The following is a 26,855-nucleotide window of genomic DNA, read 5'->3' as shown; positions in this document are numbered from 1 at the left end:
TACCGAGATCATCTGGACAAGTGACCAAGTGACAGGTGACAAAGTGACCAGTGACAAAATGACAAAGTGACAAAATGACAAAGTGACAAGTGACAAAGTGACAAGTGACAAAATGACAAAGTGACAAGTGACAAAGTGAGAAGTGACAAGTGACAAAGTGACAAGTGACAAAATGACAAAGTGACAAGTGACAAAGTGAGAAGTGACAAGTGACAAAGTGACAAGTGACAAAATGACAAAGTGACAAGTGACAAAGTGACCAGTGACAAAGTGACAACTGACAAAGTGACAAAATGACAAAGTGACAAAGTGACAAAGTGACCAGTGACAAAGTGACAACTGAGAGGTTGTTCTGGGGAGCTCCACTGCACTCAGTCGCATATGAGGAGAGGTCTCGTCGGGACTGCTGATCCTCCTCAGCTTGCTCAAAGCCTTGAGGGTTCCTGAAGATCCTCTGCTTGGAGTTCGCCGGGGTTCAGCTTGGTGTCGGGGTCGGCGGCGTCCTCCTCACTCCAACGTGGCAGATCTTCTGTTGAAGGAAAAAAAAAAAACATTGTTAAAAGTCCAGTACCGCTTCTGAAGGACTCACCAAGAGATGCAGGAGCGCTTCAATCTAGCGCACCATCGCTCGCTGGGTGATGTCCCTGCCTACGCGCTGGAATTCTACGCTGCACATGCTAGCACGCTTTTGCGCAGTGCCGAGGCGCATTCCAGCAGCTAGTAGCTACCAAGCTTCTGTGGATCTGATTGGGCCACCATGTTGGATCTCTGCCAAGTCCTCCAAAATTTTGAGCAATCCACGTTGCGTGACTGAGCAGTGACAACTCTACAGTCAGCATTACAATACCACTGCTGTGTTTACTGAAGAAATCAATGTTGAAGATGGAAACCGCTGGCATGATGCAAGTGGGGGATTCTGAAGATGAAAACGATCAGCGTGATGATACCAACATCAGGCAACCTGCCTCAGGAAACGCTGGTCCCAGCTATGACAAAGAACAGGACGAGGAACAGCTGGAGTTGGAGCAGGAATTGGATGCCCCCACTGCCGAGGGACAGAGCGGTGCACGTTGGACTTCCACAATTTAGCGGGAAAGGACAGCAGAAGAGGAAGAAAGTGATGCTGGTGACGAATATGGTGCATCACAACAATCACAACGCTTACAAGAACATGAAGATAGAGGAGTCTGGCAGGACTCTCTGGCACACATGGCTCAATTCATGCTAGACTGCATTGAACGCGGCCCGCGCATTATTCACTATTCATTATTATTCATTATTCTGGAATCTGGACAACACCAATTACTGGGTTTATACCCAGTTTATACAAACACAATGTTAAAAAACTGATTGAAGAAAGTGTCAGACAGGTCAAAAATGGAACAATTCCAGCAGGCCCTTGAGGATGGAGACTTTAGAGAGGAGATTGACATCCTCCTCCTTCTCTAGCCAGTTGTACGCCGACAGACTGACTTCAGCAAACCCAGGAGGACCAGGAGGGCAGCAAAGAACACAAGCTGCTGCTAGTGCCCAAAAGGGAATGGTATTGGCAGTGTCCTTGGAGTGGGAACATTTTCTGACACCCATGCAGCAGCCCACAGAACAGCAATCGGGCAGTTCCACGTCCTCCAACACCAATCACCTAGAGAAGATGGTCAAGGTCCAGGACTACATGTCAGATGGCGTAGCTGTGTTGAACAATCCATCTGCAGACAGACGGTGAGTGTGACAGGCAGCACAGAAGGACCATGGCAACTCACTCATAGTACCACAGTTTGATAGTGCTGCCCAAAAAATTATATGGATCCGTGGACCCGGGCACTGCGGGCAGTACTGGGAAGTGAGAACGCAGATTTTAGTACCTAAACACACGATACAACATGTTTTCCGGGGTCGGACTCTGAGGCACATACAGATGGTCCCGATCATCATCCTCATCATACAACTCTTCTCCTGAGTCTGACCCACCCACCACCTCTGCCACCCCAACATCCCCAGACACAGACCCCTCATCGTCCTCAACATTAACTTGGGATGCTGGCCTGAGCCCGACCTCCTCCTCCACATCAGGCCCCATCATCTCCTCAATGGCAGCCCTCATTAATCGTTCTGGCGACGGACCGATGGACACAACATTCTCCTCCGGAGAGGGCTGCTGCTGACCACTGGCTGCTGGGGTGGATGTTATAGCTTGCGTGGGGCGTTGGCTGTTGCTGTTGTTGGGAGTGCTGCTCACAGCGGAGGTCTCTGAGGAACTCATGGTGAGCTCATATAGTGGTTGGCGGTGAGTGGAGTATTACTGATCCCAGCAATATACACACTGACTGGCAGAGTACGCAATGCTATATAGTCTGGCTGAGCGGTGTACACAGAGTGGCAGTACACACAATGCTATATAGTCTGGCTGAGCCGTGTACACAGAGTGGCAGTACACACAATGCTATATAGTCTGGCTGAGCGGTGTACACAGAGTGGCAGTACACACAATGCTATATAGTCTGGCTGAGCCGTGTACACAGAGTGGCAGTACACAGAATGCTATATAGTCTGGCTGAGCCGTGTACACAGAGTGTCAGTAAACAATGCTATATATAGCGTGGCTGAGCGAGGTACACAGTGGCAGTACACACAATGCTATATAGTCTGGCTGAGCGGTGTACACAGAGTGGAAGTACACACAATGCTATATAGTCTGGCTGAGCCGTGTACACAGAGTGTCAGTAAACAATGCTATATATAGCGTGGCTGAGCGAGGTACACAGTGGCAGTACACACAATGCTATATAGTCAGGCTGAGCCGTGTACACAGAGTGTCAGTAAACAATGGTATATAGTCTGGCTGAGCGGTGTACACAGAGTGTCAGTAAACAATGGTATATAGTCTGGCTGAGCGGTGTACACAGAGTGGCAGTAAACACAATGCTATATATAGCGTGGCTGAGCGAGGTGCACAGTGGCAGTACACACAATGCTATATAGTCAGGCTAAGCCGTGTACACAGAGTGTCAGAAAACACAATGCTATATATAGCGTGGCTGAGCGAGGTGCACAGTGGCAGTACACACAATGCTATATAGTCTGGCTGAGCCGTGTACACAGAGTGGCAGTAAACACAATGCTATATATAGCGTGGCTGAGCGAGGTACACAGTGGCAGTACACACAATGCTATATAGTCAGGCTGAGCCGTGTACACAGAGTGTCAGTAAACAATGGTATATAGTCTGGCTGAGCGGTGTACACAGAGTGTCAGTAAACAATGGTATATAGTCTGGCTGAGCGGTGTACACAGAGTGGCAGTAAACACAATGCTATATATAGCGTGGCTGAGCGAGGTGCACAGTGGCAGTACACACAATGCTATATAGTCAGGCTAAGCCGTGTACACAGAGTGTCAGAAAACACAATGCTATATATAGCGTGGCTGAGCGAGGTGCACAGTGGCAGTACACACAATGCTATATAGTCTGGCTGAGCCGTGTACACAGAGTGGCAGTAAACACAATGCTATATATAGCGTGGCTGAGCGAGGTACACAGTGGCAGTACACACAATGCTATATAGTCAGGCTAAGCCGTGTACACAGAGTGTCAGAAAACACAATGCTATATATAGCGTGGCTGAGCGAGGTGCACAGTGGCAGTACACACAATGCTATATAGCCAGGCTAAGCCGTGTACACAGAGTGTCAGAAAACACAATGCTATATATAGCGTGGCTGAGCGAGGTACACAGTGGTAGTAAACAATGCTATATATAGTGTGGCTGAGCGAGCGGTGTACTACTGTTCCCAGCAGCGACACACAATGACTGGGGGGGCCCTGGCTAGCGTGGCTGGAGAGCGAACTACGCTGCCTGCCTACCCAAAGCTAAACCCACAGACAAATGGAGGAGATATGACGTGGTTCGGATATTTATTTACCCGAACCACGTGACCGTTCGGCCAATCAGAGCGCGTTCGGGCCCGAACCACGTGACCCGTTCGGCCAATCACAGCGCTAGCCGAACGTTCGGGGAACGTTCGGCCATGCGCTCTTAGTTCGGCCATGTGGCCGAACGATTTGGCCGAGCACCGTCAGGTGTTCGGCCGAAAACATCACCCGAACAGGGTGATGTTCTGCAGAACCCGAACAGTGGCGAACACTGTTCGCCCAACACTACCTACAAGTAACATATGGCCACTTATGTGCAGCCTATGAGGTATAACTACAAGTAACATATGGACACTTATCTGCAGCCTATGAGGTATGCCTACAAGTAACATATGGCCACTTATCTGCGGCCTATGAGATGTGCCTACAAGTAACATATGGCCACTTATCTGTAACCTATGAGGTATGCCTACAAGTAACATATGGCCACTTATCTGCAGCCTATGAGGTATGCCTACAAATAACATGTGGTGGTCACTTATCTGCAACCTATGAGGTATGCCTACAAGTAGCATATGGCCAATGATCTACTCAATGATCTACTCTTCTTTAGACACCTGAATATAATTTGAACCAAATCTTCTAAGTGTCCCTCCCAGTATTAAAGTATCTATCCCAACCAAGATCATTGGAAAATAAATTACTGCTGGGCAGCCTCTAAACTTTCTGTTTTTACTTGAATTATTGAAGCAGGTGTCATTCCTGATCTGAATTATCGAAACGTGTTGTTATTGTAGAAGATCCGACATTGAAATGTTGGGTTTTCCTTATAGCTGACCTTTCGCTGTGATAAATTGAAGGAGGTTTCTTCTTGGAACATTTATGGATGGTGGCGCGCCCTCATAGTTTACAGTTTTGTAATCTTGGAATGACATCACAAACATCTGGATGTCAGCAGGAACGTTCTGACTGAGAAGGTGCAGAATGATAAGCAGTGCAGGTTTAAGCAAGCTATAACAATATATTGGCTGCATGCTGGAATCATCTCTCAGTCTTCCACAGTTTATTTACATGCACTTGTGTGCTTGCAGGTATAAAACCAAAAATAATAATGATGATTTTGCCAGCCAAAATGGGTTTAAGGGCTTGTTCACACCTAAGGCATTTTGCGTTTTTTTTTAAGCGCCGACGATTTTTAAAATCGTCCTAAAAGCGCTTGTGCAATGATTCCCTATGAGAATGTTCGCATCTGAGCGGTTTGTTTCTGACCGCTCAGCAAAGTGCTGCCTGTACCATTTTCATGGTGGCCATACATGGTACAATTTTTCATTTTAGATAATTTAGTTCGATTATTCAGTTAGATCGAATATAAAGATTTTTCCAGCTTGTCCGATCAGATTTTTCTCGGAAAAACGGGGTAATCGTTCGAATTTCTTGATCGAAAAAAAAAATTCAACTTTCATTCGATTCGACCATTAGGATCGAATAAACAGGAAAATTGAACGTTTTTATTGTATTGTGTATGGGCACCATTAGGGCGATTTTGCTACAATGGAAAGTTTTGGTAAACTGCAAAACGCTCACAAAATTGATTTGTGTGGCGATTGTGTTCACGCTTTTAAGAATAAATAAATTGTATTCATTCTTTTCCGGGTCAAGGAGTTCACTTCCTGATTTGCGTCAGAAAGTGAAAAAAGAAATCGCTCTGCAAAAGTGCCTTACACAAAATCATAGCACGCAGGTAAGCGCCGGGTGGGGAAAAAAAACACTCTCAAAATTGCTAACGCAGCCATCAGCGATTTCAATTTTAGATGTGAACAAAGTCTCAATGTGTGTGTGTGGTAAGGGTGCAGTACTTCTTTGTTTCTGAGAGGCACATCTAAACAACATAGGAGATGGGAGAACTGAGATTTCTCCAACAGGGGGAGCTGTTGGAGAAATCTCTTTCTTTGAATGCTCAGAAATGTAATGACATTTTAATTTTCCCCTTACATTTCCTTTAATCACTTCACATCCAGACCTTATTTCTTTATGAACCAGAGCAGTTTTGACATTTTAGCTATGTCCTTATCTAATAAGCAGTAACTTTATCCATACTTATGACACCTAAATTAAATTATATATACATACATATATATATATATATATATATATATATATATATATATATATATATATATATATATATATATATGCTTTGATTGTATGGCATTTTTTCTCACAAACTATTTTGTGCATTTTAATGGGAAAAAGATGGAGGAAAAATAGAAAAAAAACACATTATTTCTCATATTATCAATTCCAGTTTAAAAATAAGAAGCACTACTTTGGATAAAAAACACAAATTTTGTTTGGCTATTTCTACCATTTATCACAAAACTTAGATTATTTTCCTGTCAAAATTTATGGTGAGGATATTTGATCCTGAAATAATGCCACAGTGTGTATTTTTCATTTTGAACTAAGAAAATAGAAATATTTTCACTGGTAAAAATCGCTTATTGGCTCAGGGAACATTTATTTCCTTTCATCAATTAGTGCTGCATGAGATAATGCTGGAGGCGTGCAAAGGAGCAATGCCCAACTGTGCACAGCTGTGCTTCAGCTACAAGAAGTATATCTACGTCCTCATAGCTATACTGTAGTGGTGGATAAAGTGGTTAAAATCTTTTATTGACTACAGTGTGTACACTGTATGACCATATTATCTGCCTGTGTAGAGAGAACTAAAGATTTTTAAACATGCTAGCTATTGGGGCCATTTCATGTGAGAATCTAAGGTGTGAGGTCGCCTAAAGATCCAACATGCTGGAACTTTTGGCGACAGCGGTGGTTGAGTACATTGGTTGCTGCTCCATTGTGCCCTGCATCGCCGTCCTTCCTTCACATAGTAACAATATACATTGCTTGGCTGCGGCCAAGGGATGCGTCTGTATGAGTTTATGCCTAGAACTGTTGACCCTATGGATTGAGTCTTGATCCCCATCAGCAACAGTTATAGTGCACGTGTACACACCTTTACTTACCTATTTACTTACCTTGACCTATTTTGTCACTGTTGGTCTGCTGTTGAGTCCTGACAAGAATTTTGATATATTTCATAACCAATACATATATGTTGCTTCTGTTTCAATGTCTTTTCAAAGCTTCTTTTATAAAATATTATTGCGTTTTGGTTGTCTGTATACCAGATAAGTATTTTCTTGCGTAACATGCTTCTAGTGACTTGTATGTTAAGCTGGAACCTGAAATAACATCCACAACATTTATGGTACAACTAATTTATGATATGTTGTGAAAACAACCCAGCATAGATAAATGTAAAAGCAAAATAAATCTATCTATAAGGGCCACAGGTATTTACCACATGATTCGAGACAGTTTACAAGAACAGGAAATTACTATTTAAAACTAAGAAATGCAGTATAAAAGTATAACTGTTTGGCAATACGTCTTGAGAATAAGGAAACCATTGAATATTGTATATTTTTAAGTAATATTTTGGCATGAAGCCTTTACAAGCTAGCGAGACTACATAATAAAAACCAACTTTATTTCACATTTATTGTAATAGGTTAGGAGTACTGTATATTTAAATGGACTGGAAAATAATGCACAATAAACAGCACAATTTAGCCTAATTTTAATTAAATTTTATGTTTTGCCTTTACAGATAAAAAGAATATTACTGAATCTGTTTCTGTCAAGCTGATATTACCTACAGAAGCCATTACGCAAAGCATACTAAGAAAAATAGAGGTACAGCCAGTGAGGGTGACTCCCAAGCCAATTGTACCTACAGCATCACCAGATACAAAGAAAACTGAGATGCAACCTACCGTACAAACCAGTGCTGTGGAGGATGTTCAAAGCCAGCCATCCGTGTCTACTGAAAGACCTCCAGCATTATTAGTAGAAATACAAACCACGGTCATCCCTCAGGCTACCAAAACAGAGCAGGCTGCATATCAGCAAGAAGAAGTTGCAGCTTCAACTTCAAAGACTACTGAAGGAGACGTTTCTCTTCCTCCAGACACACTAGCACCTTCTCAGATCCCAGAAGCAACTGATGAGAAAGATAGTCAAGAAGCACCTGATCATACTGTCCATGGAGAAACACCAGAAATATCGACACATTCTCCCGTAGCAAAAGATCTAAGCTCTCCGCCTTTACAAGAAACTATGGAAGCCAAAAGTGCAGAAAGTATCCCAACGGTTATTATTCCACATCATATTGCTCAAGTTACAGACTTTGTTAGTTCTACGTTAGCGCCAGAGGTTCCTGACAGCTCTGATGTTGACAGTGTTGCAGGAATAAGCTATGAGCAGGCTAGTGCAACAACTAGGGAATCTCTGACCCCACAAGAACCAGAAGCTTCAAGTGTACAGTCCAAGCTTGATGTGTTTACGGTGTTCAAAGAGTTAGACACCAGCACACCTCCTGCCCTTGATGAAACCACAGCAGCATTTGAAACAGCTACCTCTGCTCACAAAGAGAAGGAAGACACTGATGAAGAGGTCATATTGCCAAAGGAACCTTTAGATACTACCAGCAAACCTGAACAAGAATCACCATTGACATCTGAAAGAGAAACTGAAACAGTTGTGTCTGTCCAGAAGCAAGACCCGATAACTAGCCTCCCTGCAGAAACAGAATCTCCATTATTAATTGCGGCAACTTCTACTTCCAAGCCAGATGAGCCAGAAACATCAGTTGATGTTGAGGATGAAACAGAAAAACCACCCTTGCAACTGATAGATTCTGTGACTGAAGCGGCTTTGACAAGCACTCTTTACCCAGATGAGAAAACCGAAGGTTCAGGAATGGTTGAAGAAGACATTCAGACTAAAGTGTCGGAACCAGAGAAACCAATTACACAAACACCTTTTGAAAAATCCCCAGAAGGTGAAACTACAGTTCCTGAGGATATTGCAACTACAGTAAGCTCACACAGGCCAATTAGTGAAATTCCCACCAAGACCCCTGATGAAATTGAAACCTCTAAAGAGGAAACTACACCCATCCACTTGACTTCCGCAGTAGTGGACACTGAAACTGAAAAGGATATCATAGATGTACAACCAGAAACTGAAAGACCAACAGAGACTGAAGACACACCTCCTCTTCCTTCAGCAGAAATTCCTGCTGAAGTCCCAACTCAACCTGATGATACTGCTGAAGGATCTGCAGAAGACGTTGTATCATCTGTGGTGACCGAGAAACTTCCAAGCATTGAGGCAACTGATGTAACTGTTGTACTAAAAGAGACTGCAGCAGTCCCTACAACATTGCCTATGCCATCTAGCACTCAAAAACCAGTTTTGATTGACAGAGAGCCTGATGAGGAGGCAACTAAAGATACAATAGTGATTGGCGAATCTACTGCTACAGTGAGAGCTACAACTGAAACTGATCTAACGAGTAAGAAGACAGAAGCGGACATTGATTCAGAATATTTAACAAGTGGGAGTGCAGAGCAAACAAAGGAGCCCCCATGTGACTCCACTGGTTCATCTCCAATACAGTCATCTGATGAGAGCAGTCAAATACCTCAACATATCAATGTCATCCTTGTCCACCTTCCAGACAATGAAACAGGTACATTGTTCCATTCTTTCGTTATTATCTACAGTATATTTTTATGAAAATATGTAGGATTTTTTTTTGTATTGTAAAAGGCAAGATGAGCACGAGTCGTTCAGCATCCATTATATTAGAGGAATGAGATTTATACTATGTTGTTACATGGTTAAGTTTATAGGCAAAGAATCCATATTCACAGCTCTTCCAACCAAATGTTCACATATATGAAAATTGGAAAATTGTTAAAACAGGCTTTTATTGGTGTCCGCTTTTAGGACCAGTTTCCACTAGCTGACGTGCATCGTGCAATAGATCTTCCCTCACATTAGCCAGTATCCTATTCACTTTTGTCTTGAGTCTTCTCCAAAGAGATACTTTCAAACCTTTTTAGTAAAATACCTTTCAAGCACCCATCTTGGAAGAAAACATTCAAAATAAGTTTGGTATGTCTTATTTTTAGATACTATCAAAAGTATTTTGAGTATTTTCTTGCTTGGCTTTCAAGGGATTTTATGGACAATGGCTATCATTCACAAAGGTGCAATCGGTAGTGCGGGAAAACACCGTTCTTCTCCGCAACCGGTACTTAAGACTTCTGGGTGGTCATTCATAAAGAAGTTGCCTGTTGCGGTAGAAGTGCGGAGGTTTTCTGGAGGAAGCTGGCGGTAGCGTGGCGGAAGACATGCGGAAAGATAAAAGCTGCCCGATTCCCTCCGTGCGCTCCTCTGTCTGATGCTGCTTGGGAGGTCCGTCCCATTCATTTACACGTATTCCACCCGCCTATCGCTACTGTCGAGCAAGCGGTATTTTCCTTCTGCATACCGCTTGCTCTAATCTTTATGAATGGACGTGTTTGTAACTTTTTCTAGATAAATCTAGAAAAACTCCGCACAAGGCGGAAATGTATCGCTCTGTCAGCTTTTCATGCGGAAATAGCCTTTATGAATGGGGATTTTGCAGAGTGGTCGGTAAAGTCACCGGTATTAAGCATTTCCGCATGCGGAAATGCTTTATGTATGATAGCCAATGTGGAAAAATATCACCTAGGAGAAAACTTGAATAGCGGCCAAATATGTGTTTAAAGATAGATGAGCAAAGAACCATAACTTACTGTGTACCTTTCTTGATAGTTTGTAAAGCTGTCTGGTACTGAACTATTTAAAAAAAAGTTAGTACCCTTTCTCCTGTGGTTTCCTGTGATTGCTGTATGGTTTTTTTTAGACATAGGGCTTGATTCATTAAGCTGCACTGCTAAAGCAGTGCACCTTAATGTGAAGGAGCGGCCGCTAATGCATGCCTTACATAGCAGTGCTCGCTGCTATGTATGGAGCGTGCCTTCCTTAGGAGTGTGCCTTCCTTAGGAGTGTGCCTTACTTAAATAGGAGCGTGCCTTCCTTAGATAGGAGCGTGCCTTTCAATATATAGTAACTATGTTAAGTAAATTATGTGAGTATGTTTAGTAAGCCCTAAGTAAGGCACGCTCCTAAGGAAGGCACGCTCCTATCTAAGGAAGGCACGCGCCTAAAGAAGCGCTGCTATGTAAGGCATACATTAGCGGCCACTCCTTCACATTAAGGTGTGCTGCTTAACAGTGCAGCTTAATGAATCAAGCCCATAGTCCCATATGCAATTCACTTTTTCTCCTGAGTTTTTTCCAAGCTCCACACCTTGTTATAAAATGCCTTTTAAGCCACCAACAAGCAAGAAAATACTTAAAATAATTTTGATAGTACTCTTTCTACCTACTTTTAGGTACTTTTTTCAATTGTAAAATGCTTAAAAGCTATTTTAAAGAGAATATGAAAATGATATCCTAGGAGATAACTCAGGAGAAAAAGTTAATTTGATATGGGCCATAGGGCCATATTCTATTGCTGAACTCGCCAGCGCTAAGCACTGGCGAGTTCTTAACTTAGGCGATGGGGGCATCGCCTAATCTAATTAAACTTTAGACCCCCCCAGGCGGAAAAGAACTCGCTTGGGCGATATAATCGCCCAGCGAGTTCTTAACACGGAATCCAATTACCCTTATCATGTCTCCGGGAAGCGATGCTTCCCGGCAGACATGAGCGTTAGCTTAGACCTGCAAAAAGCAGGTCTAAACTAGCTAACGCACGTCGTCGCCGCAGCATCTGGGGGTCTCCTTTAATAAGGAGACCCCCAGAGCTCCCCGTCGGGTCGCCGCACAGTTTAGAAGCCAGCGCGCAGCTCTGCCGGGCTCCTCTGTCATACGTACCGCCGCCGATCACCCGCCGCCTCTCGCCGCAAAATCCGTCATGTATTTACAGTGTATCTAACACTGTAATTACTGTGCGCATAGAAGGAGCCCGGGCAAAGCATCTTTGAATCTGCAGCCGGGCTCCCCATTGGTCCGCTGTGTGAGCCATTTTATTGGTTCAGACAGCAGACCAATGGGGAGCCCGGCTGCAGATTCAAAGATGCTTTGCCCGGGCTCCTTCTATGCGCACAGTAATTACAGTGTTAGATACACTGTAATTACGTGACGGATTTTGCGGCGAGAGGCGGCGGGTGATCGGCGGCGGTACGTATGACAGAGGAGCCCGGCAGAGCTGCGCGCTGGCTTCTAAACTGTGCGGCGACCCGACGGGGAGCTCTGGGGGTCTCCTTATTAAAGGAGACCCCCAGATGCTGCGGCGGAAGATGTCGGCGATGTTCGGCGGACGAGTGCGCATGTGTGGGGAGTGAGGCCGTGGTGCTGATGGACAGCACCACAGCGTAAACCTCACTCCCCATCGCTCGGTAACAGGGAGCATCGCTCAGGCTTTCGCCTGAGTAATGCTCCCTAACGATCGGCCATCGCGCGAAGGAAATGGGCAATAGGATTTGCCGGTAATCCTCGCGCGATGGCAAGGTGATAAGTAGCTCGCATCTGCAAGCTACTTATCACCTTGAATAGGATATGGCCCATAGTGTGTACACAACTTAATACAGACGAATAGATGCTTTGGCTCATCAGAGCTCTTTCCAATGGGTGACAGTTTCGGACCTGATGCTGTACAGACACATCGTCAGATGCGATATTTAGGAGACATCGGGCGGCTGCTGTTCACACGCTGGATTCAGTCTAGATTGCTGGACGAGGCGGTCTTGACTAGGGATGCTCATTCGGATTCTGCGGAATTGAAATTTCCGCATTTCCGTTTGGAAACTGAGACGGATTTTCCCGGAAATCCAATGTAACCCAACTCCATGATTTTAGCCCAGTTGCAGAACTCTGAAGCATTGGACCAATCAAAGATTGCAGAATAGTTATGTAAAAATCTGAATTCTGTGGTAATTTTAGATTCACACAAAACTCGGATACTACTAAGTATTCCCGAGTCTTGCGATTTGCCTAAAATATCCGTGGTATTCTGATTACCACGTTAAAATTCTGCATTCCCTGATTGGTCCAATGCTTTTGAGGCAGCTCGGAAGTATTTGGCCAATCAGAGGATGCAAAAACTGACAAAAAAAAGACTCCTCAGAAATCGGAACTCAAAAAATTGGAAATCTGCAGAATTGGTAATCAGCATTATCAGAAATTGGAATTTCCTCGAAATCGGAAATCATCATTTCCAACCATCTCTAGTCTTTACCAGACCCCACGGCCCAGTTTAATCCAGGGTGTGTTCGTAGGTTTAGGCATTGTAACAATTATGTTGTTTATTACCATTACCACATCAGTATTAATATGCACCCATATTTGTTTCTTATATTGTACAGTGCCACAGAAGATGATGGATAAATAATAATAATAATAATAACAATTGACTCTGCCTTTGCAAGAGACTTCAAGCACTAAAATGGTTTTATTTAGTAATTCCGAGAGCACTTAAAGGGATACTGCAAGGGGGTCGGGGGAAAATGAGCTGAACTTACCCGGTGCTTCTAATGGTCCCCCGCAGACATCCTGTGCCCGCGCAGCCACTCACCGATGCTCCGGCCCCGCCTCCAGTTCACTTCTGGAATTTCTGACTTTAACGTCAGAAAACCACTGCGCCTGCACGCCCGTGTCCTCGCTCCCGCTGATGTCACCAGGAGTGTACTGTGCAGACACAGACCATACTGGGCCTGCGCTGTGCTCTCTTGATGACATCAGCAGGATCGAGGACACGATAACGCAGTCGCAGTGGTTTTCAGACTTTAAAGTCTGAAATTCCAGAATTGAACCGGAGGCGGGGCCGGAGCATCGGTGAGTGGCTGCGCCAACACAGGATGTCTGCGGGGGACCGTTAGAAGCCCCGGGTAAGTTCAACTCATTTTCCCCTGACCCTCCTACAGTATCCCTTTAATTTAACAATTTCCTCTTGTATTAATTAGACAGATTCATCTTATGTGGTTGTGTGGCTTCAGCATTAGTTGAGATCAGATGTTATTCATGTTTATTAATGTAAAAGGCCAACAGTTTCTTAAGCAAGTGGGAGAGAACACTTCTGAACAAAGCGAGTGCCTGCCCGCTGCTTCTGGTCCTTATTAATGACGTTTTTTTGATGTGTACATTTACAGCCAGAACATACAAGTTTGGGGGAAGGGGATCGGCTGTGGGTGCAGGTGCATTAATAAGAAGCAAAATAAATGACACACTTTTTCCAGGGTGGCAGGAACAGTTTAAGCACAGGTGTAGAAACTCATTATAAAAAGAAACTGCCTACTACAACGTTCTCTGCTGTTGCAAAAGTAGTTTTACAGATTACAGTACAAATTAATCAGACATTTATAGTGAATTAAGTGAGAAAGTATCATAAAAGGTGTATTGAGAATATGAAGCCTAACTCTAGCCCCATTTCTAAATACACCACCTGACAGCATAATGAGAAGCTTGATCAAATGTTAACCTTTCTGAGCCCACAAGGGCTCCTGCAGCTAAAAATACTGTTTTTTTTTAAAAATGTGATCATGTGTACAGAAGCAGTAGCGCTGTAGGGGTTAACAGCAGGCTCTGGGTAAGACTGCTACTTGACTTGCATTATTCAACTGTTAAAACTACAAATGGATGTGGCACAGACTGAACTCTCAAGAAGTCTGCAGCCTACAGCTGTGGATGTCTGTGGGGCAGGAAGTGGCAAGAAGTCTGCAGCCTGCAGCTGTGGATGTCTGTGGGGCAGGAAGTGGCAAGTAGTCTGCAGCCTACAACTGTGGATGTCTGTGGGGCAGGAAGTGGCAAGAAGTCTGCAGCCTACAGCTGTGGATGTCTGTGGGGCAGGAAGTGGCAAGTAGTCTGCAGCCTACAGCTGTGGATGTCTGTGGGGCAGGAAGTGGCAAGAAGTCTGCAGCCTACAGCTTTTGGATGTCTGTGGGGCAGGAAGTGGCAAGTAGTCTGCAGCCTACAGCTGTGGATGTCTGTGGGACAGGAAGTGGCAAGTAGTCTGCAGCCTACAGCTGTGGATGTCTGTGGGGCAGGAAGTGGCAAGAAGTCTGCAGCCTACAGCTGTGGATGTCTGTGGGGCAGGAAGTGGCAAGTAGTCTGCAGCCTACAGCTGTGGATGTCTGTGGGGCAGGAAGTGGCAAGAAGTCTGCAGCCTACAGCTGTGGATGTCTGTGGGACAGGAAGTGGCAAGTAGTCTGCAGCCTACAGCTGTGGATGTTTGTGGGGCAGAAAGTAGCATGTAGTCTGCAGCCTACAGCTGTGGATGTCTGTGGGGCAGGAAGTGGCAAGAAGTCTTCAGACTACAGCTGTGTATGTTTGTGGGGCAGAATGTGGCATGTAGTCTGCAGCCTTCAGCTGTGGATGTCTGTGGGACAGGAAGTGGCAAGTAGTCTGCAGCCTACAGCTGTGTATGTCTGTGGGGCAGGAAGTGGCAAGAAGTCTGCAGCCTACAGCTGTGGATGTCTGTGGGGCAGGAAGTGGCAAGTAGTCTGCAGCCTACAGCTGTGGATGTCTGTGGGGCAGGAAGTGGCAAGTAGTCTGCAGCCTGCAGCTGTGGATGTCTGTGGGGTGGCAAGTAGTCTGCAGCTTACAGCTGTGGATGTCTGTGGGGCAGGAAGTGGCAAAGCAAGTAGATTATTCACAAGTAACTATAAGCTTTGATACTGATTTACGGGAGAGAACTAGGGAAACATTTGTGCCTGGAGCTGGGATTTAAAGTGGAACTAAACTCAGAACTTCCTCTCTGATGTAAACTATTAGCCTCAGAATGATAACCTTTATGGAAAAAAACTTCATTACAATTTATGGAAATCCTAAAAAACCTTAAAGTTTTACTTCATTTCACTTTTTAAGGGAGTACGGAAAGGGTTAAGCCTCAGTGTTTACTTTATGGAGAGCTGCCAAGGCAGAGCTCTACTACAGTATATTCATAGTTGCTGATTAGAACTAATAAGGCACTTTGATCTGCTTGAATAAACACAGAACTCAGAGTAGTGAATTTCTTCAGCAACTATATGTAGAATAGAGTGCATTGTGTGCCATGCTGTTTTGTTTATAAATATTTTACTATCGTAATTTTACTGCAAATTTACCGATATTCTACTATGAGCTATTTCTGGGTGCCCAAATTTCCAGGCGCCCTTTTTGCATATACACCTTAAAAGGAGGGTTGGGCTTGGAATGAGCGCAGACTTCCCTTTCCTGGATGTCCTACAACGTATGCCTGTTTTAAAAATATAGACTGGGGGCAACTCTGGCCTACAGTGTTTTTATTTTTATTTTAAATCACATGGTCTCATTAAGGCCCCCTGCACACTGCATGTGATTCCAATTTTTTCCAAGGACTCCATACTGGCTGGATGCCAGCTCCTACATTGTAGGTGAAGCCCTTAACCATGGATTCTTTCTCTATATAAGTTTTATTTAATCCTTTGTGGAGTTATACACACAAACATACACACATATACCTGCATTGGTTTAGCATTTTATAATACCACAAATCTAACAGTGTGAACTTACAGGAGAGGAGAGCAGAATGATGAGCTTGTCAGTTGGTTATTGCCAATGCCTATGTAATGCTGCGCAGCTGCAGGGCATAGAGCTACTTACATTGCCTTTTCTGTAGTACTAGGCTGCCTGAATTACAGGAGTGGCTATGGAATATTATACAATCTTTGGTTAATAAGACATTTGATATATACCATATCTCTAATGTATATTTAGCTTAGTTTCTGAAGTCACCTATAATTCCCAAGTTCCATCTTTCTGTGTAGGCAACACAAATCCTGAGATGCCATTTCTAATGTGTAATGTAAGAATTGTTAATTCTCCAGCTCCCCGTAGTACTGAGACTGCAACAGTCACCAAGCATGTTAGATCTTGTACCTCCAACCAGCTGGGAAGCTCCAAGTAGGTTGCTTATACTATCAAGGAAACATCTGCTTATAGTCTGGGAAAGCTAAAGCTAATGACTGAGTCACCTACTGATAAGTATGAGTTATGTGTTCAAAGTCTGACTTTAGCTAAGCTTGTAGGGAGAAAACGGAAAAATAAATGCTGTACTGAGTACGGTATATTGTCTTAACACTTAATTGTCCCTCAGAGGTGCTCACAATCTAATCCCTACCATAGTCATAGTCACGTCTTATGTAAGTATCATAGTCTAAGGCCAATTTAGGGAAAAGCAAATTAACTTATCTTTATGTTTTTGGGATGTGGGAGGAATGCATGGAGGAAACCCACACATACACTGGGAGAACATAGAAACTCTGTGCGGGGAGGATATGATGTATGTACTCAATACAACTCTTTTTTTTTTTTAGCTCGGACATCCTTTAAGCTGCATAATAACAACATTAAAGGATACAGCAGCTCAATAATCCGCTTTATATATAATAACATGGCCATGTGTCCCCCAATAAATTAATTAAGTAGTCATATTCTCCCAGCTAAAAGAATATAACAGAATTAGGAAGCTAGGTGCCCCCAGATACACTGGTTAAGTAGCTATGCACTCCAGATAGGCATGTGGGTCCTCAGATATCAATATAAGCTATTATTTCCCTAAATGTAAGTATTATGCTGGGCATACACGGCAGTTAACGCAGGCTTATCAATCGAGCCTGATGGCTCGATTGATAATATCCGACATGTCACATGACCTGATGGATAGATTCCCCGCTCGATCCCGCCGGCGGGGACGAGGAGCAGGAATCGATCCGCGCAGACGAGCGGGCACGCGGCGGGAGTCGATCCCGCCGGATCGACCCGTGTATGCCCAGCATTAGATAGCCATTTATGAAATTCAAATAACAGTATTTGGTAGCCACCCGTGATTGTCCCCAGATAGTAGCATTTAAGTAGCCCCCACTCAGATAGTATAGGTAGATTCCTCTCAGCAACATTAAAACGAATGCTCTCAGATAGCAGCATTAGGTATGGAATATCAAAAGATAAGCTTGAACGATTTTGGGCACCAGAACAAGGGATAAACCATAAGCATGTTTATTGCATCCTCACAAAAGATAGACACTGTGGTGCGTGCGGTCCAACAGTTGTTTCATGGGCTATACTCGCTTCATCAGAGTACAAAAACTACAAGATCTCTCTTATCCACTGAATTAGGTATTTATCTTCAGCTGCGTATATCCTAAAGAGATGCACAAGAATTTGGGTGCTGGATAATACAGATAGTAGAATATTGGTAACTAGCCGACCGGCGGCGTAGCATACGCCGCATAAGGGGTAGAGGGCAGGAAGGGGGTATTGGGCACAGGGGTGGGGAGGGGGGTCGGACCCCCCCTCAACTGGGTCCCCATGTGTGCTCCCCCTCCAGCTTAAGCTCAGCAGGAACCCCCCTCACCTGGGTCCCCCATGTGCACTCCCCTCCAGCTTAAGCTCAGCAGGAACCCCCCCTCCCTCCGTCACCTGGGTCCCCCATGTGCGCTCCCCCTCCTGCTTAAGCACAGTAGCAGCCACCATCACTATTAGTAAGAGGCAGCGGGCAGGGATGCCTCACCTCTTCCGTGTTCCAGCGTGCGTTCCACTGTTGTCACTTCCTGCAATGCCGCCCACTGTATTGGTATAATTTGCTTTTTTAAAACAAAAGGAAATCTGCAATTATTCAGCTATAAGTGAACATTTGTAGTCACCCACAATGCACTGCTAGTAAATATGCCAATTACTCCTTTTCCCCCTTGGTGAGCCAAGCAAGTATCCTGAACCACTGGTGTATAGCAAGCCTATAACTTTAAATTTTACACAGCCATATCAAACCCACATGTGACATCCTGCTTTTAAAGGGCTGACTACTTCAGGTCTGAGAAAATAAGTAAAAACACCATTCCTTGATGGAGTTATGCCAGCCATGACCACAGCATAGGAGCTGTTAGTGACCAAGAAGAGACCTGGTGAGTGAGTGGGTTCTCACAACCTTATTTCTGTCTGCATAGGCAGTGGAGGGGCTTGCAAGCAGGGTGGGAGGTCAGTTTATCTAATCTGTAGGATGATGCCGGGTTAGGGTGGATTCATACTTTAGCTGATACTAGTCTAGTATTGATATTTTGAATCTGCTCTGGTGGTCCCTTAAAGAGAAACTCCGACCAAGAATTGAACTTCATCCCAATCAGTAGCTGATACCCCTTTTACATGAGAAATCTATTCCTTTTCACAAACAGACCATCAGCGGGCGCTGTATGGCTGATATTGTGGTGAAACCCCTCCCACAAGAAGCTCTGAGTACCGTGGTACTTCTGGCAGTTTCCTGTCTGTGAACCTTGTTGCATTGTGGGAAATAGCTGTTTACAGCTGTTTCCAACTGCCAAAAAAAGCATGCAGCAGCTACATCACCTGCCAACAGTAAAAATGTCACCATGTAATAAATTTCAGAATGTAAATCAGGGATTTAAAAGATTTTACAATGTACAAACACTGACTAAATCATTTATACATAATTATTGTAAAAATGAAGAACTTTTTTATTACAATGTTTTCACTGGAGTTCCTCTTTAAGATGATCTACAAGCCATTTTCAATGGATGTTTGTCACATATCAGATTTATGGTAACATATAGACAGTCCATAAAAATCCTGCAGTCAAAATCGTCTGTGGCATCAGCGCAACAGACAATCCCAGATTCTTTGAGAATGGACTTTGTGGACAGGACCTTAAGAAACCATGTCCGTTGCTTTGCTGCCACCCACTTTGGAAAGCAGTCTTGCAGTGGATTTCATGTGAACCAACCCTGACATCAGTGGTGGAAGGAAATACAAATATGCTTTTCTAGGGCTTACTTGAAATTCCAGACTTATGTGATGTAACCCAACCACATCGTCCAGCCGCATGTATAAATATATGCCTAGCTGACAGGGTTACCTCACTTGAGTGGAAGAACTCAAAAAGAGCAAATGTGACACACCAGATATAGTCAACCAAGACAGAAGACAGTTGCAATCAATTTTAGTCAACCAAAGCAAGTCTTGCAGCAGAACCCTTTCTAGCCTCAACTCTCGAATAATCTCTTGGGATGTCTCTTTGTTGTTACTTTTACTAACCATGCAGCAAGTAAATCTGCTAAACAAGTGTTAAGGTATACAAGAGGATTTTTTTTCATAAAGAGAAGTGTTGTTAAAGGCATACTTCACATATTCCTGGCATTTAATGGGTATTTAGCAACTTGTCACCGCTTGATTTTACAGAGTTACAAAAGAATAGTTTTCACAAGGACACTGCATTGGATTTACGGCTTAGAAGAAAACTTTCATAAAACTGTTTGGACTGAATAGTCTCTTTTTCTGTTCTCCCCTTCTGCAGTACTTAGATTGCTTAACAAACTGAATCCTTCTTTTTATGAGCTCAGCTACAGCTATTCACAATTTAGGGGTTTCATTTAGACGGGTTCCCATATTTTAACTTCCTTTGTAGGCTTCCTTAGATACAAAGATGCGTTGCTGCTATATAGCTTACAGTTCTTAGGAAACATACACAGTTCTTCCAGTCTTTTGTTTGTTACCAAGGAGATAGCTCAGTGTTTGACACTATGATTACACACTTGAAGTATTCTTTAGTTCCTTGTACACCCTGCAGAAGTCATTTAGACTTTAGAGTCACTATTGCACTAACGATTTGCAATAAATTTTGGGCTCTTCTATAAATTACAGTGTTAAGTATCTGTGTTCCTAAACTGCTGACCTCTAGAGATTAATGCATGGCTTACATTCGTGAAGATTTCAGTGAAACTGTCAGTTTAACAGCAAAGCAACGTAGTGCACAGCGCTGTGTTACATAACAGGCGTCTGCCGTCCCCTTAGTTCGGAACACGTGTGAATACTGCTGAGATTTGTTATTCAGGCAACTTTAACCCTGTAAAATGCAATGGTTGTTCAATATACCTGAACTGGTTCCAAGGCCCAAGGTGCTATAGGTGAGTTTGTTAAAGCAAACCTGAACTGAAAATTAAAAGTCAAAATAAACATACGTGGGTCATACTTACCTTTCGTTTGGTCTACTACTCTATCTCCTTCTCCTCTCCTGCGTCCTGTTTGTCCACTGTGATCAATGGAATTCTCTGTCCTCCATTCTGAAAATGTCCATTACCCAATAACTGCTTCCTGGTCAGCACACTGTTAAACTGTAACATCTCCCCCTTGAACCATATGGAAACATGGACATTACCTTGCACATTGGTTGTCCTTTTAGTAATAACTGACAGCAGCTGATATATAACTGACAGCAACTGATATATTTCAGTTCTGACAAAATATTGTCAGAACTGAAAGGGATTGATGTAAGAAAATAATGGTGAGCTTCTGAGAGGAACTGATGGCGAGGTAAGTATGTAATATTCATTTTCAAGTACATCATGTGTTTATGTTAAATAATTTTATTTGGTTCAGGTTCCCTTCAAACATCACTGTGAGCGACATCTTGCTGAGGTATTGACAGAGTAAAATACTGCTTGGCAGTGTTGTTAGCTCTGGTCCTCAACTACTCCAGATAGACCATGTTTTAAGGCACCATCTAGAATCAATGTTTGACCCACTCTCGTGGGCGGTGCTACACTGGGGCACGCTGGGGCACTGCCCCTCCCCCCCCCATACACACAATCTTTACAAGTACTCTTGTAATTAATGTATCTGGATGATACTTATGTTTGCAAAAAAATTATCTTTACCTCCTGATTGTATGTTCTAACATTGTCAGTAAACAGGAATATAGTCTGAAGAAGACTTACACAACCTGAAAGCTTTCTGTTTTATTTTGTCAGAACTGAAATATATAAGTAGCTGTCAGTTATATATCAGCAGCTGTCAGTTACAACTGAATGTGCACGGTAATGTCCATGTTTCCCTATGGCTCAAGTGGGTGATATCACAGTTTAACAGTGTGCTGACCAGGAAGCTGTTATGGGGTAAGGGCCATTTTTAAAATGGAGGATGGAGAATTTCATTGATCACAGTGGACAAATGGGATGCAGGAGAGGAGAAAGAGATGGAGGAGTAGACTATATGGGAGGTAAATATGACCGGTGTATGGTTATTTTGACTTTTTATTTTCAGTTCAGGTTCTCTTTAATAATAGCACTATCACTTGGACAACCTGCTTTGCGCAAAAGCCTTTGAGTTCTGCTTGTAATGGTAACATTTGGTTTCTATCATTGTATCATTGCTGAGCTTGTTAGTCTTAATTTTATCACCTGAGTTAGGCAAAAAAAAAATATCTAAAGCTCTTCATACAAACATTGATTTTGATCACCCAAATGGACCCTACTAGCCAGCCATTGTACCCCCTTTGTGCCCCTCCAAAAATTGAATCTGGAGCCACCACTGCCCACACTTGTTCTGGAGAGTAAATCCACAGAATGCACTGTTGGTAGGGCTCAAGGACATGTTTGAGGACCTCTTTTTAAGAGGAGTTCAGGAGCTTTCTCTGATTGAGTTTCTAAGTATGGCAATTTCCTCCTTAAAGGGAATGGACATATTTATTTAATGTTTTAATTACTGCTGGCTGCGATAGCTCAGCGGCTGGGACCTAGAAGTCCCGCCATCTCCGCCAATTGCCATCAAATGCAGGGCCAGGATGCCAATCCAGGAGTCCTCCTCCTGGCCTGGATTGGAACACATGACATCTGGTGATGTGGAGATTAGGAGGTGGTGGGGAGGATTTTGCAGCTGCAATAGCGATCTGGGGGGACACTCTTGCGCCAGTCCAAAAGTAGTATTCAGACCATAAAAAGCACTGATTTCCCACCACTTTTGGAGGAGACAAAGGCGTCTTATGGTCCGAAAAATACGATACATGTGTTTGGAGCATATGGATTGGGTCCTAAGCTGGTATGGTGATCAGTGGCCTTGTAGCAAGTAATAAGGTTAAATTTTTGCCAAGTAACGTTTGCATATAAATCTTCATTTTTGAGTCTCCCATAGAACAAACAGCAGACCTGGCACCGATTTGCAAATAATCCAAGAGTTCCTTTTAATCCAGCAGATACATGCAAAACATTAGGAGCAGAAAAGTGGTCGGCCTAATGCTCCTAATATTTTGCATGTATCTGCTGGATTAAAAGGAACTCTTGGATTATTTGCAAATCGGTGCCAGGTCTGCTGTTTGTTCTATGGGAGATACTATCGTGTATGAGACCTAGAGCACGTACTGCTACAAACCAGGGTCCAGCTGCTGTTCTCCAGTCTCCTTTAGTGCCAGTCTCACTGCTGTTTCTGCCTTGTACTATTAATTTTTGAGTACTTGAAATATAAAAATGAGAATTTTCTTGTAGTTGTGTTTTCTCCTGGCTATAAGCATCAAAAAAGATAGTAGAAAGAGATTCCTCTTGCACATCAACTTCAATACATTTGGCCAAAATGTGTTTTCTCATGCCCACATCTTTTTAAAAAATCATCATCTGTACAAAAATGTGATTTTTTTACAGAAACTTTGGGGAAACAATAATGACCCTATTCACTTCTCACAACCTTGTGCTGTGTTGAGCTAGTTGTGGCATGGATACAATCAATATTAGATCATATGTCTGCTGAAATCTGATCGAATATGCAGTAGTGTAATTTAATAGAAGGGGGCAGACAATCAATATTAGGGAGATATGGTCTACTATAGATCTCAATGATGTAAAGTACATGGGCAGTATGGTGGGGTAGTGGTTAGCACTCTCGCCTTGCCGTCCCAACCAAGACATTATCTGTAAGAAGTTTGTATGTTCTCTCCGTGTCTGCGTAGGTTTCCTCTGGGAACTCCAATTTCCTTCCATATCCCAAAAACATACAGAGAAGTTTTTTGGTTTCCCCACAAAAATTGGCCCTAGATTACGATACGTAAACTACATGATATATACATAGACATATGACTGTGGTAGAGATTATATTTTGAGCCCCTCTGAGGGACAGTTAAGTGACAGCCAATATACTCTGTACAACGCTGCAGAATACGTTGGTTTCTATAAATACTAAATACGGTAATAATAATAATAATAGACAGAGGCGTACAGAAAATCACACCAGGGTCAGGTCTCTGCGTGAGTAAACCTTGTGGCATTTCATCTTACTTTCCCATGGCTTTGCTAGTGGATTTCATGCTTGAGATGCCTTGTCTAATATTTAAGCCCAGGTGAGGACTCTGTGATGAGCATCACAAAGGCAATTAGTACACGTCCCAGTCTATAGCCTGGAGGATGGGAAATACAGATGTGAATGTTTCTTTGAAATCAGGAGCTGTACTCCAAAAGGATTGACTGCTGTTTGCTTTGAGTTAAATGGTTTATAGAAAGACACTGACTATTTACAAGTCATTGTCGGTTCTGTTTATACTTCTCATCAACTGTGTAGTCATCATCATGGCCTATGTGTGCTAGAAGCAAGAGATTTTAGTGGAAGAAGACATACTTTTTGATTGTTGTAGAGCTAGTACTGTTGAAACAATACAGTATATTTACTAGTGTCCTTCCAGAAAACTCACTTTGATGAGGTTCTTAACTGTTTATTTGTATATATATGTGCTCAGAGGCCAGAAAATTAGAGCACGTTTTCTGAAATGCATGTTGTGGTCACCTTTGGCCTTGATAATAGGAGCCACATGATGAGTTAAAGCCAACCAAGAAGCCACCAATGAGTCAGCTACCTAAAACGGAAGGGTGGATTATACCTATTACCTTCTGTTTTATCTCAGTGGTGTTGTACCACACCCAAATCTGTGGTAGTGCCGAAATTGGAACCCGATCTTTTCTGAACAGATGATATTTTTCTGTCAGCGAGAGACCAAGTGCAGATGTTCCATTGCATCAAATATATGACAGTATAGTCTTTCAGTATGTTCTATTACTATAAAGTTTCTCATAAGACTTGATCATGGTGGACATTTTACAGTCTGCCTCATGGGAACAATGTGGGGGAGTATAAACTGCAAGGACCAGCACACGCAAAGCGGTATTTACTCCTGATCAACAAATGATCTGATCAAACTGATGGAATTAGCCAGGGATCAGAGTGAGTTTTACAGACTGATCAGATATGACCAAGAAATTATTATTATTATTTAGTATTTATATTGCACCGACATCTTCCACAGCACTGTACAGAGCATATTGTCTTGTTCCTCGGAGGGGCTTACAATCTAGTCCCTACCATAGTCATATGTCTTTATGTATAGTTTAGTGTATGTATTGTAGTCTAGGGCTAATTTAGGGGAAACCAATTAACTTATCTGAATTTTTTTGGAATATTAGAGGGAACTGGAGTGCCTGGAGGAAACCCACACAGACAGGGGGAGAACATACAAACACCTTGCAGATAGTGCCCTGGCTGGGGTTCAAACCATGGACCCAGTGCTGCAAGGCAAGAGCGCTAACCACTACGCCACCACGCTTCCCGATAATAATAAAAAAACTGCTTTGTTGGTTGTATAACCATTAGATGTGGTGGTGACCATCAACACATAACATGTCATGTGTATTTGAAATCAACCAAACAATATACATAGCTGAAGATTGGACAGAACTGGAATAGTACAAAACACGAATCACAAAACTAAGCATTTCATTGTAGTGTTTGCAGGCCTTATCAGATCCTATTTATTATTATTTGTATGGACAATCAGATTGGAGAAACAACAGGAAGCCCTAGTTAGAGGCTCAGAGATGCATTGCAAGTGATCCACATCATTTTAGTGCTGCAGTGGTATGCACCAGATGAGACAAACACCTAGTGGCCTTCAATTAAGGAGGGCCCTGAAGATAACAACAATTGGAATAGCTAGGATAGGCTATGAGATATTGATTGTGATTGTGCACACAAATTATTATTTTTTCCTTAATAAAGTGCCCATGTTGTGTTTTTCACTGTTAGCTATTAATGACAGTGGGTAAGAGCTACTAATAAGCATGTATACCCATTTGCCTGGCAGGGTGAGGATATTAGGGGGGCTCCTTATTGGCATGTCTTTCAGATTCCACCATAAGCTCCCTCACAAAGTATCACTCCTAACTCCTCCTAGACACATCCTCCCATACCTCAAATTTGCTTGCTCAACTGTCCTGGACAATACCAGCTTGCATGTCCTAGAAGGGGTTAAAAAGCCTTGCGGGACACGGGCATTTACTGTGTAATAAAATGTTTTGTTGTTTTTTTTTATTAAAAAATAATTTAAATAGAATTAATTAACAAAATCCCAACCGTGATATGAGTAAACTGTCTTTTTCATCTATAGGGAACAGGTGAAAAACGTTTTCCTGATTTTACCTGATTTTACATGATTAAGAAGGACTGTAAATATACTAATTGACTCAAGCAGAAAACCAGACTAATAAAAAAGACCTTCATTTATCAGAAACAAATGTGTTCTGGCTTTAGGCTCACAAAATACCTTTCACATTGGGATTATTTTTTTTTACAATGGACTTGTATGAATAACCATTAGCATGAGTTAGACTGTTGGTAGCCCCCTAATATTAGCAGTAATTGCAACTGAATTCGGCCCTTGGTGTCATCCACAATTGTAATTTATCTGATATAACTACCTATTTATCCACCAAGGACTTCATCACACACTGCAGATGCTTTAATGAGATCTTTTTTGTTCTGGTCCTTGTATACATTCGAGATTGCTGTCTTACAAAAAGCTGGAGAGTGGAGATTCTCAAGTACAAACTTTTATGTTGGACTTGAGCACTGACTATTATGCTGATTTACGGAGTATGTTGGGTAATAGTATAAGCTGTTTTGGGTAATCTCTTTTCAGGCAAAACTAGTATAGTGAAGCTGTTGGCTGTTCCATGCTGTGTAATGTTCTGAATGGGAATGTCAGTCTTGGGCTCGTTTCTGCTCAAGGGTAGAATTTTTAGTTTTGCAGCTTAGTGTAAATTTGTATTTATGTATAGAAAAAAAGAAAAAGAAAATCATACTTATTGTAGAGAAGTCGGAATGGTTGTCCTTGATTTTCTTGTTTGCAGTCAGATTATTTATCTGGCACATACAAAAAACAGGTATACCAGCAACATCCTTAAAGAAAACCTGTACTGAAAATA

General features: G+C 42.8%; 1 protein-coding gene across 2 annotated transcripts in view; it reads left to right on the top strand.

The window, feature by feature from the left end:
• Window positions 1-26,855, top strand: part of VCAN (versican) — a 156,225-nt gene that overhangs the window by 65,605 nt on the left and 63,765 nt on the right. For both annotated transcript variants that reach the window (XM_068247930.1, XM_068247934.1), the window contains exon 7: window positions 7,545-9,470. In XM_068247930.1, coding sequence (XP_068104031.1) covers window positions 7,545-9,470 — 1,926 coding nt within the window. The remainder of the gene's footprint in view (window positions 1-7,544; window positions 9,471-26,855) is intronic.

The sequence above is a fragment of the Hyperolius riggenbachi genome, chromosome 1 (genome assembly GCF_040937935.1).
Source record: "Hyperolius riggenbachi isolate aHypRig1 chromosome 1, aHypRig1.pri, whole genome shotgun sequence".
Classification (NCBI taxonomy): Eukaryota; Metazoa; Chordata; class Amphibia; order Anura; family Hyperoliidae; genus Hyperolius; species Hyperolius riggenbachi.
Note: the sequence above shows the minus strand (reverse complement) of the source record. Positions and strands in the feature narration are given on the sequence as shown.